This window comes from Perna viridis, chromosome 1 (genome assembly GCF_037379345.1).
Source record: "Perna viridis isolate PV_CMFRI_1.1 ecotype Kerala chromosome 1, ASM3737934v1, whole genome shotgun sequence".
Lineage (NCBI taxonomy): Eukaryota > Metazoa > Mollusca > Bivalvia > Mytilida > Mytilidae > Perna > Perna viridis.
Window position 1 is genome coordinate 22,541,093 of NC_142445.1, and position 16,682 is coordinate 22,557,774.

General features: G+C 32.4%; 2 protein-coding genes across 3 annotated transcripts in view; one reads left to right on the forward strand and one right to left on the reverse strand.

The window, feature by feature from the left end:
• Positions 1-16,682, forward strand: part of LOC148627812 (uncharacterized) — a 64,440-nt gene that overhangs the window by 41,980 nt on the left and 5,778 nt on the right. For both annotated transcript variants that reach the window (XM_088579415.1, XM_088579424.1), the window contains exons 5-14: positions 3,552-3,656; positions 5,436-5,515; positions 7,443-7,606; positions 8,312-8,349; positions 9,475-9,573; positions 10,235-10,387; positions 13,592-13,687; positions 14,546-14,647; positions 15,574-15,690; positions 16,048-16,222. In XM_088579415.1, coding sequence (XP_088435541.1) covers positions 3,552-3,656; positions 5,436-5,515; positions 7,443-7,606; positions 8,312-8,349; positions 9,475-9,573; positions 10,235-10,387; positions 13,592-13,687; positions 14,546-14,647; positions 15,574-15,690; positions 16,048-16,222 — 1,129 coding nt within the window. The remainder of the gene's footprint in view (positions 1-3,551; positions 3,657-5,435; positions 5,516-7,442; positions 7,607-8,311; positions 8,350-9,474; positions 9,574-10,234; positions 10,388-13,591; positions 13,688-14,545; positions 14,648-15,573; positions 15,691-16,047; positions 16,223-16,682) is intronic.
• Positions 9,827-11,699, reverse strand: LOC148627813 (uncharacterized). Its single transcript, XM_088579455.1, has 2 exons — positions 11,378-11,699; positions 9,827-11,144 (listed from the first exon to the last, which is right to left on the reverse strand). The coding sequence occupies exons 1-2, from the start codon at positions 11,544-11,546 to the stop codon at positions 10,720-10,722; spliced, it is 594 nt and encodes a 197-aa protein (XP_088435581.1). The 5' UTR covers positions 11,547-11,699; the 3' UTR covers positions 9,827-10,719.

The following is a 16,682-nucleotide window of genomic DNA, read 5'->3' on the forward strand; positions in this document are numbered from 1 at the left end:
CTTTCGACGTTTTTTCACTCAAATATTTTCTAGTATATAAAAAGGATCTACTTATACTGAAAAACACACCTAAATATTTGTATACTTTAACAACTTCTATTTCCTTCCCATCCATAAAACTTTTTATTTACGTATCCATTCTGACAAGGATTCGACTTCTGCATCTTGGTTCTTTTCCCTCTATCCATAATCTTCTATAGCATTATGGTTTTGAAATTATGTTCCAGTTGTGGGGTGCTTTGGTTCTCTGAATTTTGGACTATAAAATTACGTAGGAGTTCAACAACTTCTATTTCCTTCCCATCCATAAAACTTTTTATTTACGTATCCATTCTGACAAGGATTCGACTTCTGCATCTTGGTTCTTTTCCCTCTATCCATAATCTTCTATAGCATTATGGTTTTGAAATTATGTTCCAGTTGTGGGGTGCTTTGGTTCTCTGAATTTTGGACTATAAAATTACGTAGGAGTTCAAATCACCAGTGATGGCATGACCAGAAGGACTGTAATCAAATAGAGAAGCACAGCTACAAGTCAGACGTTTTCAAGGTTTAGATTCAGCAATGTCTTTTAATTGAAAATTCTACTTCTTATTGTCTTAGTTTAGTTGTAGAAGATAATAGGGATAGATTGAAATTTGTAATACGGTAGGATTTTGGAAACTACATATATATCTCTTTATGATTATATTCATAAAATATTAATCAATTATTGGTTTGTTTTCTATATGTTATACTAATTAAGTTGTTGTTTTACATTTTTCCCGATTATTTATAATTGAACATATTTCACAAAGTTGGTTGACTATAAGTCATATTTTTAAACATGATGTTTAAAGTTTTACCCTCTCAATATAAATTGGTGCGGTGCGGTTTGCGCCTTTCGGTTTTTCACCAGTATTATGTCTGCTTTCAGTTTTATTGACCAAAGTACATGCATGTAATGTTGAAAAAAATGAGTTTTTGTTTAAATAATCTAATTTTTTGTGAGTGTAGTGGCTTTGTCATTCAAGGATTGTGATTAGTTTTTCATGGTGGGGGGTTTGAGAACCTACACTGGAGGTTATGTTTAATTGGAAATTTTACATACACATGTAGTTGGAAAATTATATAATGATTTTGTCCAATTAAATTAATTTTAAGGGGGTTGACACAATTTAAAAAAAAAAACATCAGATCTTGTTTTCAAGATTTGTGCGCTTTTTCTTTTCATGTAAATTGTGAAAAGTCCTTCGTATGTACTTGACGTGTATATATGTAACGGTTAAATTTGATACGTGTTTGCGTTATTACACGTTAATGTCTCTAGCATGACAACCCAATATTACACTTCATATCTCGTATTTCATTATGCTTGCATGGTGTTTTATTCCGCATCTCTACGATAAGTGATATGTGGAAGTAATATCATATTAAAAAGGAAAAAAGAGATCAGAGTTTATTTAAAGCTCACGTTTTCCGACATGTGTACAAGACTGTTTTTTCCCTAAATGGGAGAGTTTTTGTCTCTTTGATACATTCCACATAATCATAATTCATACTAATTTTTATACTAAACAGTGGTGATGAATAATCAGATTCGATGAAAAAGACTATTAATGATAAAGTATTATTTTAAAATTATAGATTGAAATAAAGCTCCTCACTAAATCGACGGATGTTAAGTATTTTCAGTTTTTCCAAGATGATCATTAACACAATTTTCCAGGGGAAACCAAGGGAACCAGGATTCGAAGGGTGATCAAAAGAATATAACTAAACAACTAAACCGGGGAAAAATATGAGCAACCTGTTCTCCACTTAAATCAGGGGGCTTGGACCAGAAGCACTGGCAGGGTAAGCGTTCTCTGCTTCTTTTGAGTTGTTCAAAAAAGAAGTATAAGTCACGTAGAAAAGATTTATTCACACAAGAAATATTTTGAGTAAGTATTCAGATATGTTCACTTTTAAGCAGAATATGATATCTTGTGGTTTTACGAAAGTTAAAATTATTAGCTGTGTCCACTATTCCGTCCTTCCGTCCGTAACCAGAACTTTGGCAACTGTAGCCACTTGATATTTGGTATGTAGTCGTAGCTAGTGATCCTACACAGCACAAATGGATTTCGGTCCTATTGGAGACTACTTCCTGTTTACAGCGTTTTAGAATAATACATTTTGGGGGGAAAGCGGGGGTATACCCAGTGAGTAGTAGCGCACAGATCTCGTTTGACCTTTTGTGCAATTGTCAGATTGAGCCATAGTTTATCTTACATGAACAGGAACCATTTGGCTTTCAACAGTTATCTGAAATGCCGATTACATTTGTTACTATATTTAGTTTCCATATTATTGCAGTAGTGCGTGTTGATCTCTCATGAAAATGTTAAAACATTTGCGACATTTTCTTAAAACATAATTTGATTGAACCGGACATTCAATCATAAATATCTAAATTTGAAAGGATTTTTTCGTGCTAGATAGGAACGTGAGAATTGGAAAGTTATCTTATTGCAGACAACATAATATAGTGAAAATGTCCATAAATTTCTTCATTCTAGAATACATAGCGCTAAAGTGCAGAAAATTGCAAAACAATATGTTGTATAAGAGTGAAAACTGAAATTAAATATATTTTTATAGCTCACCCTGCCTTTTATTGCTATCACATGACGTCGGTTGTCTTTAACATTTTTTTCCAAACTCTTCTCCTCTGACACTACTTACCCAATAAGAGCCAAATTAGGTATGAATGTTCCTGCGAGTATTCTGCATAGAACTGCTTTGGGGACTTTTGATCCGTTGAAAAACATGGCTGCCGTTGCTAAAAATAGAATATAGGAGTCAGACAGACGTTTTTGCATATATCTCCAAGACCTTTAGGTTTAGCCAAATCTTGACATAAGGTGTTCAGTATGATGATATCTATCAGTAGTTAAATTTGGTTTAATTTAATCTTATAAGCCATGTTGGCGTTATTGTCCCTTTTCGACTTTTTTTTGCTCTTTATAATATTTTTCTGTCAAAAAAAAACTCTTCTCCTCTGACATTACTTGACCACTTAGAACCTAACTTGGTATGAATGTCGCTTTGGGGTATTGTCCATAAAATTGATGTTGGGATTCTTATCCATCAAAAACATAGATAGAAAGAACCTTTTAATTGATGAAATGATCCTTATGATAAGTCCTACCTAAGTCTCCATGAGTTAAAATTGTTGTACGTGTCCCTGTTAGATTTGTCTTGAAAGACAAAAATCTAACAAGGTGAGCGATTTGGGCTCTGGGAGCCATTTGTTGTGTTCAGTTATCATTGTAAAAAAATGGGAAATGACAATGATTCTGATCTTTGAATAACAAACATTTGTGTATCCAAAGAATTTTGGTCCCGAAATATTGAACCTTTACGCTCCATAAAAAGCCTTTTGACATACCAAAAATTATGTTTTGTATTGCCATATGTCTTTTGATTTTCTCACTAAATTCTGATGAAAGGATTATGAAACCTACCTTTCTTAATGTTAAATTTCCTTTTTGCAAGGTATGAATATCTTATCATTTTTATGTTTACAGTCAAGCAGAAGAACCAATTCCTTGCCTAACTCCAGCGAATCAGACACAGAGCCATCGCCTCCTATTTCGAGACGAGGTCGGCGGTCTGCTATCGTAGATATGAAGGTTGGATTTCAATTCCATAGCTCAATATTGACTGTTATAGCATGTAAAACGTAATATTACTTTTCAAAAAGGTTATGCAGCTGCCATGTTACAATTGACTACCGCCATCATGGATTAGGATATTTTTTTATGGTTTAACGGAAATTTCTTTTTCATTTGTGATACAAAAGCAAATGTTTTTGAAAAAATGTTTATTGGTTTCAGTTTTCGTCAACGAACAGACGTTTTGACCTAGCTGACTGACAGACATATTGGTTTCAGTTTTCCTCAACGAACAGACGTTTTGACCTAGCGGACTGACCGACATAAAGATGGAAAAAGGAACTTTATAAAAGGAACGTTATTCCGTGTAATTTTATCACATATCACAAGGCTGTGATGTTGTTTGCAATATTTAGTAGTTCTCGTACATTGTATTATAAAGTAAAGAAGTTAATATGAATAAATAGTAAATGAATGCAAATGTCCCTTCTGTGCAAAACCATTAAGTGGTAGTAAAATATTCATTCTCGTCATTTGATTTTAGAAAAGCACAATAATGCTTTTAGAATTCTTTCTATGTCGATAATTTTACACAAGAACGTTATGAAGTAGAACCATATTGAGTTTTCTTTAACACGCTACAGGCTAGGCAATGTTTATCTCCATATCTTCTTTAACTACAATATTAATTTAGAAAGTTTTTATTCAACCCAGAATCTTTACCAGGCGCTGTGCAATTTCATCTCTTGAACCAAAATTTTTCTATACGCTTGTGAACGTTCTCATTGTTGTGATGAAAAGTGCAAGTTGGAAACATTTTATTGGTACACATTTCATAATTCACACCATTCAAACATTCAAAAATATTTAAGCACATAATTTAATTTTAGTTGTCCTGAATCAAACTGTGATTTCTCAGGAAACGAACTATTTATGTGTTTTAATAATTCACAATGTAAAATAAATTCGGTAATTTCACTCCGTATTATCACTCTTGGGCTTTCTACAGCCAAAACGTCACATCTTTTATATCAATCCGCCAATCACAAAATTTGAAAATCGTAAATAACCAACACATGACCATTTGTTCCAAGAATGCTTGAAGATTTAACTCGTGCGCAGAAGAAGTTCCGCGCACTCGCCAAATCTATGCATTTTTCGGCACTCGTGATAATGTTTTAGTCATTTACTCTTTCCAGTTAATTATCCTATTATGAATTAAGTATTTTCATCATTTGGCATTATCTACGCTGTTATATGATTTTCACACATCTTACATGTCAGGCATTATTTAATGAAACGATCCATACGCAGAACCACTGCAGTTACTATCAATAATAATAATAATAATAATAATAATAAAAATAATAAAACACCCACCACACGAAGTGTTATACTAGTGTTCTTTATTAAAACATAACATTTAAGCATACTTTTTATTCGAATTGGAGTTTTAAAAACATTAACATTACTAAGAAGATTTTCATTTCTTTTTTTAAAGAAGAATGATACATGACTTTGACGTAGTTTTCGCCTAAATTAATCAAATAAAATTTATGACAGATTTTCACTTAAAATTCGCATGAATTGAGCCTTCACGTGAATTTTATGTGCAATTAAGTGAATTTTATGCGAAGCTTAATGCACATAAATTATATGAATAAAAAAAATTAAGATGCCTTTTCATGACAGTTTCACTGTTTTATTACTTTTTTTTACATGTTTTTAAGATACTCTGTAATATAAGAAGAGTTTTACAAAAATTGTGAACTGTTTCTACATATTATTTTACTGAAGAATTTTGGTGACGTCTCTCCAAGTACGCTGTCCCCAGAAGTTTCACCATGTAACTCATGCGATGAAGGAGATAACGCAAGGTAAGGCAAATGAATGAATCCAAAAATCAAAGTGCATATATTCACCTTTCTGATGACCATTAATATGCAGTAGTATTTAGCTAGTTTTAATGAATTAAAGAACTTCGTTTTCGGTATGAAAAAAGTAACATCTATATATATGTTTTAAACAGGTGAAAAAAAAAAAACAGTGTTATTTTAGAAAACGTGAAGCAAACAAAGCAAGCTTTCAGGATGACGCACCCTTTTTAAATGAAAACAAGCTGAGATAACAATGATAATTATAAACACACGTGATTTATGTTTCCTGAATTTATAGTTTCGCCTTGTGACTTGAAATACTACTAATAAATTTGATCACGTTTTTTTCCATACATTTTGCACAAGCTGGATGAAAATATTTCCATTTGGTTGATAGAAAGAAATATTTGTGTTCATTGTAACAAACATTTTACGAAAGGGAAATAACTTCAACACAAACTCCCAGGAGTAATATTTGTAAGGTGACAAGTAGGTCAGAATATTGGAATCTTTCTTGAAGTTAATAGAGACGATGTCATGATTATTGTTCATGGAACGTTAAACCGCCTACACAGTTCTATAACTTTAGACTTTTGATATCATTGAAATGGATGAATCTGGTTAAGGTCTCTCGAGTAATTCGTCAATACAAGCAAGCATAATCTAAATATCTGCTATTGATGGTATCATAGCAACTAGACGTTCTTGTATTCCAAATTTGTTTGATTATGAAGCATAAACCGAAGTAAATAAGGAATGAATACGTTTATAATTAATCTTAAGCTGCATAGTTTTGTACTTTAAGTCAAAATGAGTTTAAAATGTTTTTAGTAGTAACGATAGTTACGCGTTTTCTTTCCAGGCTCCTCTTTTAAGTCAATTCATATAAAATTCAGACACTGCAAATGATAGGGATTATTCATATTGTCGAAAAACCAAATAAACAAGTTATGCTTTTTCGGTCTACATACGCATATTTGTATGTAACAATACCAGTAGTATTCTTGTATTAAGATTTTCTTAGAAAACAATACATCAATAAAAATTTCCAAAACAACTCAAATCAAGAACGATAACTCTTTAAAAATTTCATGTTCATGTATATGTTTCTAAAAACTGAGCTACCAAATTAAAAACTAAGACTGGTGGTGTGCTCTGTATCTATTTCGAAATAAGAAATACAAGTAAATTTGAAGGATTTTTGACATGCATGAAATACCTCTTGCCAGATTTTTCATAAGCACTACTACTTACAGTTTGTCTTTTTACTTACATAAACAAAAAAGTTGCATATAATTTAATTATTGCTTAAAACATATCACAAAACTGTTTCTTGTAGTCTTGTACTTAAGCCAAATCAAAATTTTAAATGGTATGGTAAATATTTTGATTATTTGACAGATCGACACCCTGGATAAAGTTGTTGGTTTTTTTTTGTTTTTTGTTTGTTGAGCTTTTTTAATAATCGTTATTATTTGCACCTCCCTAATGAGGACGAACATATGAAAATGCTGTTGTATCAGGAGCCAGTGTCATAATAGATGATGGGATATACAGGATTATCAAAAATATAATATGCCTTTTTCGGATTTTGGTGACAGTCTTCTTTATTTTCTTCAACGTTAATATATTTACCTGGATTTGAAGCTGCTCCTTACCCACGCAAATTAACGTTTATTCTATGAATAGGTAGCGTAATTATTTAAGGAATCAATCTTCAAAAACCACAAGGAATATGTTCATACATCGATGCTTGCTTATCTTAAATTGTCAATAACAAAGAAATACCTAAAATTGGTTCAATTAAAAAATTGCCAATTTGCGTTAGAAATAATCGATTCAGCGAAGAAAATAAACATTGCTTACATCAATCAGTTTGACTTTAGCCGCCTTAAGTAATTACATTTCACACTTTGATGTGTTAAAGCAATCTTGCTGAGCGGCTCAGAAGAAGACGGAGTTCTGTTGAAATAAATATGTCGGTTTATCCTGGAGATCTCTTGGTTCAGGACGACCCCCACAAAAAGCTGATTAAGAGAAATACTATATCGGACTTCTATCCAACGAAGAACGGAACAGCAATTGGTGATGGTAAGTGAATTTTGATTTGTGTCTTAATTTAAGAAAAAAAAATACTTACTCATGTACTCATAATTCAATTTTCGATAAAAATATTCGCTGATGACTAGCAAACAATACGAATTTGCCTTTCCCTTGGATTATTTCAATTCAAACAGGTCATAGGAAAGAACAATTGTAATTTCGTGTATGCTGTTGCCTGTTCATTGTATACACCTAGATCAAGAAGCATAAAGCTAAATATGTATCTGTAATATTTAATTTTATAAGTTCATCCAAAAAATGTCAAATGAAGTACTTTTATTTGTTTTAAAAGAGTATGAGTCGGTTTGTTGCCAATAGGAAAGTAAAACTATCATTTTAATCTAACATTTATTATGGAATCGGCGACACTATGGCTACGTATCAATTTTGCAATTACAAAAACGTACATTTTACCCAACATTGATCAATTAAATAGCTATATACTTTTTTCCGAAAAGGCAATATTTATATGTTTAGTTAATGACAACCACAACACCTAACAATTGCAAATAAACCCAAAAACTTTCATAATATTGATAAACATTTTTTTTTGGAATTGGAATAATTCATTCATTATTTGGCGTGTTATAGTAGTTATATGATTCGTTCCTTATCGTTTGATACACTAAATATCGATGTCACACCCATTTTAACTTGTCTATATATAACTTTCAAATACGAATCTAATTGCAGAATCAAAGAAGCGACAATCGTTTTCGTTATTGAAGCTTGTAAGTAATATAATTTGTCATGTGCTACATGTATACCGGCCAACAGTACATACTTTTGAGTGCACCGAGTCTGTTTCATTGTGTAGATACCAGTAGAGGTGTTAATATATTTAGTGAAAACAAGTTATTCTTTAATGTTTACCATCTTTTTACTGTCATTCTTTCTATTCTTTTCCGGTCATAAAGCAGAATTTGTGCTAATTTTATATTGAGTATATATTACCTTTGATATAATAGTGAACAAAACGTGAAAAACATGCATGCCGTAAGGATTGAATACAAAAATACCAATCATGTTACTATTGCAAGTTTCGATATTCTGTACACGTGTTTCAAGGAGTAACCGCTAGAATGAAATTCGTAGAGGGAGAATTAAAAAAAAATATTGGATTATATGAAGTACTCAAAACCAAAACTTTCGAAAAAAGAAGTAAAAGTTTTACCATGTGATATACAAGAAATGAAGCATCTACATTTTAGGGATTTTGAAAGTCGTAACACAGGATCAAACAAGTCTGCCTACTGGGTAGGTGAAAACCCTCGGGATCTTTGGTCTTCCAGTGACATCGACCCAGTGACAAAATAACAATCATATTAATAATGCAATTTTGATATGAAATTTTAGTGTCGATAACTGTATTTTTCCCTCACTTTCGCTAATTTTACGAGGCTTCATCGACACATTGTTGTGTATATTCTAATATTTCTAATATTTACTATATTTATAAAGGTTATACGATGGTCATTTGTTGCATTTCATCATATCTATAATCATTTTTTCTAATACAGCAATAATATGCATTGCAAATCGTGTTAAAGAAAAAGAAAAAAAGCCCAATAACTCTTTCAAATCAATTATCACACTGCGACAAGATGACGGGTTTTCTTGATAAACGATTGTACTCGTTAAAAGCACATCTGTCTTAGAATACTGGAGTCTCAATCAATTCCTTATACGGTATCATATATTGTTTATCTGTATGCAAAAGTCACGTAATTAAGTTTACCTTCACAAAACCTGTTTCCTTATCAATTGTTGTGAAGCCTTTTTCGTGAAATGGAGTAGATATATTTCAATAATCAGCCGTTTACAATATCTTCAGTCGGATATTGATGTTCTTTTAGATGAAAACAAGAAGTAAAGAATCGCTACCAAGACTGGAAGACATCTTAAGTCAGATCACGCCGTCCGAGTTTAAAGATAACCATTTATCAGCATACAAGGTAATGCTAAACAGAATAGCGTTCTTGACAAGGTTAAGAGCTATGAAGATGGTGGCCTGTCGTGATCGGTAATCTGTTCAAGTGAAATTTCGTCACGGGATTTTCACGTTATTGTACTAACCGAATTAAACATTGGTCAGAAATAGAACAAACGTGAAAAGTATGTCGATTATCGATTATAACTTGGTAAGATAAAAAAAAAACAACACACCAATTAAACGTGAATAAAATTAAAACAGTTAAAAAACTGAAATGTATCAGAAATAAAACATTTTATTATTAAAATTCTGAATTTTGTAAAATTTCAAGGTCATACTTACGATTGCTACAGCTTGATTTAATGTTAAGCTTTTAAATATAACAAAATATAAAAAAAAAACCCCAAAAAATAAACAAAATAAACACAATGTGTTTTAAGAAATAAACTTTAGATATCATTGTTACATGCAAACTCATGCTACCTAATTAGATTTCAACATCATTGTGTATTTTATAAGCTGTGCTTATGAATGAAAATAACCAGTTTAAAACTTGAAAGTTTAGCACCAGTGCATACGCTTGAATTCTGGAAACAAACAAGTGAAAAAATGCCCGATTTTCAGCTTCGAATCAATTTTCACTGAATTTGTTTAGATAAAAATAATGTTAGATATTATTGCAGACGCTGCATTGGTCTGACTTAGTTGCCAGTTCAGACAAACCACAAGATGAAATTAAAATTCCAGACGTTGAACGGAAAAGACGGGAGGCGGTATGGGAATTGTTCAAAAGTGAATGTGTATTCCTCATAGACCACTTGATGGTGCTCAAACACGTAAGTAATTATTATCCTTGTTGTTTTCCTGTCAATCCTGAATTAAGACTTGTCCAATACTACCAAAACGTGACTAGGTGGAAGATATATTATTGAACTTAGTTTTGTCTTGTTTCAAGAAAATCCCTTTTAATCCTATTACAAGAAATGATACATCAAATATGAAAGTCATTAGTAAACTTCTGATACGGAAATATATAGACAATTTTGTTGCAGAAATCAAATATTATTCACCGTTTTTTTCTGCAACAAATGCCAAAGAAACAGTTTCTCCTCCAAGCTAATGTTGGTCAAAAACATTAATCCGCTATAGAGGATAAGACTTCTACGTATCAAAGAGTGTGTACAAGTAGACCAAGAAAAGATGATGTTGGATGGTTTACATTGCTGTAAAAATAATGGGGTCCCGAATAACGTGTAGTCCTTATCCAAGCATGTTCTTCTTTCTTCATCTTGTATAGAGCGGTCATAGAAGCAGATGTATGATCTGATGTCGCTGAAGTCCTTTCACCAGTCGATGATATGATAGAACCATCAATTACCAATTCAGTCATCACCCACTTATTTGAGTACGATGACACTGTCCAAGAGAAGAGATAAAGACCGTCAAGTGGGGCTACAAACACCCCGTCATACTTATTATAGTGTTCTCCTTCATTTATTATTTCCCTCTCAAACACAACAGTAGACTCTTTATCCAGGTTGAAATTTTTATTATGCATAATTGCGTAGAACATTACAGGGTTACGCTCCTTAGCTGAAACATAAATAAAAATAAGTTAAATATATAAATGATAAACATTCTTTTGGTAATATCTCGCTTTAATTTGTCATAAAAATATATCATACATTACTGTTCCTTAGTAAATGCAAGTGTGAAAATAACTTTTCTTTTATTAAACACCAATATTGAAACAAATGTTTACTTTAAATTGTCTACGTCAGAATAATTTACAACACTTAAACATGTCTACCAACATAAATATGTACCTTTTTGTAAGCTGGAATTGATGTTTAAAACTGTAAGTTCCAATGACTGAACAAAGTTTTCAAGTTTGTCCATCCTCTCCTGCATTTCCTCAGCAATTGTCTTATTCTGTATAGATTTACAGCGAACTACGTTGAATAAAAATACGAAGGACACAAATGCCAGTGTCATTTTGATGAGATTAAACTTAATTTTGGTACTATGCTTACAAACTTGAGTTTTGTATTCTCAGAAAAGTAAGAATAAAATGTATCTGAATGCAGATTCCTTTAAGAAAATTTAAACGCAGAACATAATTTACATGTTGTTTACTCAATTGTTTGTCAGACGGCAATTTATACCCAGTAATTAGCAATTAAACATAAATAATGTAATATTCTCAAGCACCAGAAACTGTCTGGTTAAACATATGGTAAAATTTAATCAAAGTCTTACTGAAGAGTATATTGCGTGCAGTTAATTTTATCTTCTTACTATGAATAACTGTTCGAACAATTTTAATTTTACAAACTAGTCTTAGTTGAGGCCAGCAGTTGAATGCAATAGAAAATAATTAGTTAATTAGTAATAGAAATCTTTTCCGATAATGGAAAATACTTCGTTCTCTAAATATGGCTTGAATAGTTAGTATTTTGAAAATCGGTCATAATCACAAGTGAATTTGCCCACAAGTATTATACACTCTGGTCTTTAAAATGAAAGAGAAATCAAGGGAACCAAGGGTTTAGCGGTAATCAAAAGAATGTTATCCAGGGACAAAGACGAGACATGGAAAACAGACACACACAACAAAGACCATAAAGTAATTAAAATCATACATACAAAGTAACAAAAGCAAATGAGCAACTCGGACTCCACTAAAACTGGGAGCATGGACCAGGTGCTCCGGTAGGGTAAGCGTCATCTTCTTTTCTAGAAACACCCGCCGAGTTGCTCATAAAAAGTCCGGGGTAGACGATTGATTGATTGTTGGGGTTTAACGTCCGAGCAGCAATATTTCAGCTATATCCGAAGATGAACATGAAATGGATGATAAAATGAACATAAAATGATGATGAAATGAAAAAAAAAGGGATGGGACACAAGGATAGTAGGGTCAAAAAATTTTGATTGCCACTAGAAAAAGGGAGGGATGGGTAAGGTATGGCAATTTAGTCTCCTGTGGCGGAGCGCAACAAAGGTTCCTACTCCTATCGAATACCACAGCAGGGTTCTTTAACGTGCGTGGAACGTGACATCTTTCCCAAACACGGTGGACCACTATGGTTTGCGGTCAGGTTTTCCGTATTATAGCCTGACAACACCAGCATGTAACACGCCAGGGATACCCCATTCCACCACCGGAGGCACACATACCAGGTGCTTAGCGCTACTGCAGGCCTATTCTTTTAACACCTGGTCCTGCACGGGGCCGGGGTAGACGAAAGAGGAAAGGAAAACTATGACACGTTGAACAAATAAATTTTCATGGCGCAGATTGATACATCGTAACGATCCACGAGTTCATGATGACGACCATAAAACTTCTGTCTGTAGTGATGACTTCAGTCTTGTAGCTCTGGCATAACGTATGAGTTGTGATATGAACACTCCATACGCAGGTGCTGAAGGGGTGTTGCCACAGATGAAGGGAAAGTTGACAATTCTGAATGAAAAGTCATCACGTTTGTCGTAAAGTTTATTCAAGAGTTTTCCTTTACCATCGATTTATAAGTGTAGGTCAAGATATGAGGCCGACTTCACGGTGTCTGTAGTATCCTTTATCTCAAGTTTCCTCGGGTATATGCGATGTATCAAATCCGCGAAACTAGGATTGTTTAAAGATAATACGTCATTTATATATCGATGTCTGAGATTAAAGCATGTAGCTAAACGATATTCTTTCTTCCGGACCAGATCAGCTATAAAGTCAGCCTCATAAGAGTGAAGGAATAGGTCAGCAAGTAGAGGAGCACAATTTGTATCCATTGGAATGCCGACCGTTTTTTGAAAAACGCGTCCACCACACTGGACAAATATGTTGTCGATTAAAAATTCCATCATTTTGTAAACATCATCTGTATATTTGAAAGTTGATTTGGAATTATGTTTTACAAATTATTATGACAATCTCTACCAAGAACTATATATTTGTATCTAGGTGTACCATCTTTTTGGAAAAACAACGATGTACAATCGTTGATTTGAAATATATTTTATTCTTTTCTAAATTGCAGTGTTTTATGGAACCCCTTAAGAAGGTTCAAGTTGAAGGACATCTGATGTTCGCAGAACCACATGATATTTTTGGAAATCTGGACGAACTGTGTTATGTAAGTGGTTATTTAAAAATTCTTATTGTTGTAAGTTGGACATGGGTGTTCCGGTTCACCTGAAAATGTATTTCTTCACTATAAGCAGAGTTATTCAAACTTAACTATATGTATTGCTTCAGTGATAATGTTATGAGCCCCATGCGTACAAATAAAGGATAGAAAAAATTAAGGTAAATTTCAGAGGTGAGCGGTTCACTGTATTATGGGTATAATAAAGTCACACTACCATCGTTTATTTTATATTCACGGTTTAATAGTCGTTTTCCACCACCGTCCGCCAGTTCATCCATCCGCATCTTTTTCGGAACAGGTTTCTTTGCAGTTCCATAGCACAGCCACTTGTTAGCTTAAGGAAGCTTTATGCCAAATTGTGGAATTCGATTTCAGACTCGAGCAAGATCACCTTTCTGTTGACCTTTGTTTTGTCAGTGGAGCTATACACATGTACGACTTTACTGACCGACTTACATTATGTAATAGCGTTACAGATAGACCAAATACACATGGTCAACTAACAGTAAAGCAATAACACCAGTGAACATTATCCAATATTGTTTCAGTATTCTATATCAGAAATATCACACAATAAAAGCCACTGATTTAATTTGTTTTCCGTTATAAGCATTGCATATAATTTTTTTTATTATCTTTATTGTCAATTTTTATATGCTGCATTTATTTATAATTTAATTATTATATATTTATTTTTTTTTATTAAAGTGAAATAGTAAAATGTTGTTATATTTCCTACATTTGTTTGTTTACTTTTTGTCACATTGGCTTGTTAGTGAAAATCAGTTTGTGTTATGCTTTTTATTATTGTTTAACTTATATTTTTTTCGTGTTAAATTTCAGGTGAGCTATACTTTTTGTAAAGATTTTATCTCAGCGTTAGTAAAAGATATGAGTTCTACAGATTTTGGAAGTACGAATGTTTTGATACGTGCATTTGAAAGGGTGAGATATAAAACTTAACATGAAAAAAAAAATATAAGAAGAATGGATATGGTGAGTATGTCAAAGAAACAAGAACTCCGTTGAGAAAAATATCGGCTCAAGGCCACCCATGGGTCTTCAATGAAGGATGAAGAAATCCTCACACCACTGGGCAGGCTACAGCTTGCCACAAAACAACATTATACACAGGTACGGCGAAATAGTTGCTTCTACACACTCCAGCAACATAGACTGACAAACTTTTGCAAAAGCTTAGTGTAGTAATCGATTGTATTGGATTCCAAACATGTATGAAAATTTAGATGCACATTTTATCTATTGACACATATTATTGATGTTTGAAATTCTATTGTTTTAAGGTATGTTTCGTTATAACATTATGTGTGCAAAAACATGTGAAACATATTACCGGATTAAGCCTGCAACCCTCCCAGTTTTATGATAAATAATTAAAAACTGCAAGAAACTTTAATTTATAATATCAATTTGACACGTCATTACAGTAAAGCTCGAAAATCTGACTTGCAAGGTTTAAGTCTTCTTTTTGATATAAAAGTTTGCCAATAAGTCTTTTTGATCGTTAGCTAAAATGTTCGTAATTTCGTATATGATAATAAAACACATTGTTCTGTTACATATGTAAAGACACTGGTTCATTATTCAATTATCAAAGTCAATGAAACAAAAATGCATTCATGAAAGTAAAATAGAATATTTAGACTTTACTGTTAAAAATATATAAGCCAGTTGGCTCTATCACAAATGAAATATAAGCATATGTAATTTGAAAGAAACATCTTTAGGACGATTACATTAATGCAGGTGATGCGTTCAGATTTAGAAATTATAATAAATTTATCGATTGGCTGAGACCACAGTTTTTCAATAATGTCTTAACATTTTTACTCTATTTTTTCACATTATAGTTCACAACACATTCCAGAGACGGAGGAGTTTACCATACTTATTGTTTGAATTATGTAAATGCATTGACTTATCTAGACCAGCTAAGACGTCATGACGATTTTGCTGAATTTGAAAGAGTAAGTAATTAACCGATTCAATTCAAATTGAATTTTCAATTTAAACTGAAACTCGTTTGTCAGCTAAATATTGCAGTGTAATTGTTTCTCTCGAGAGGAAAATGTAGCTCGATCGTTTAACAGCTAATTACACATTTGTTATTCAACCAAGAGAAGTTATTAAGTCCCAAGACTGCTTGAAAGAGTTACAGATGCAGCTTTCATCATTTTTACATCCATGTTCTTGATTCAGGGCTTGAATAGTTAGGTAATTTGTTATTAAAGTTTACTTCAATAGAAATCATAGTGAATACATACCGTGCATCTAAATCTAAATATCTGACCGATAAATCCAGAGTCTATTTTTGTATTTTACAGTGGTGTACAACAGATCAGAGATGTAATCGTCTCCTGCTCAATGACTTACTTGTAGCTCCAATGCAGCACTGCACGAAATTTCCATTATTATTGTCAAATATCAGGAAGTATACACAAAACTTAACAGAACAAGAGCTTCTTTCAGAACTCGTCGAAAAAGTAGAATTTTCGTTAAGTAAGTGGCTGTATCAAAAATTTAAATCTGATTTTTTTCTGAATTCGAAGTACTACGCTCTTGTGTTTTTAAAACCCATTGACATTAGTACGATAAACCCTGTTATTACTTAAATTGTGAAAATAAAATGATATATAATATATGTATTCACAAAAAAATGTCACAGGTTTTAAGCCAATAATTGATTTCTGGCTATGACTCATATGTTGATGTTAAAGAAGTTTAAATAATAGAGTTGGTCATTTAGAAAATTAATGCATACATATAAGCTAACAAACCTTAAAACTAAAACAAGGGTGGAAAGTGAATGATCCTGTCATTGATTACTAAATAACAAGTTAAAATAAACAAAAAAATATATACAAAAAGTCATATCTTTGAAGAAAATACACATGATAAAATTACATATTAGACTAATACTAATATTCTTACTAATTAATATTTCTACGTGTAAAAATCA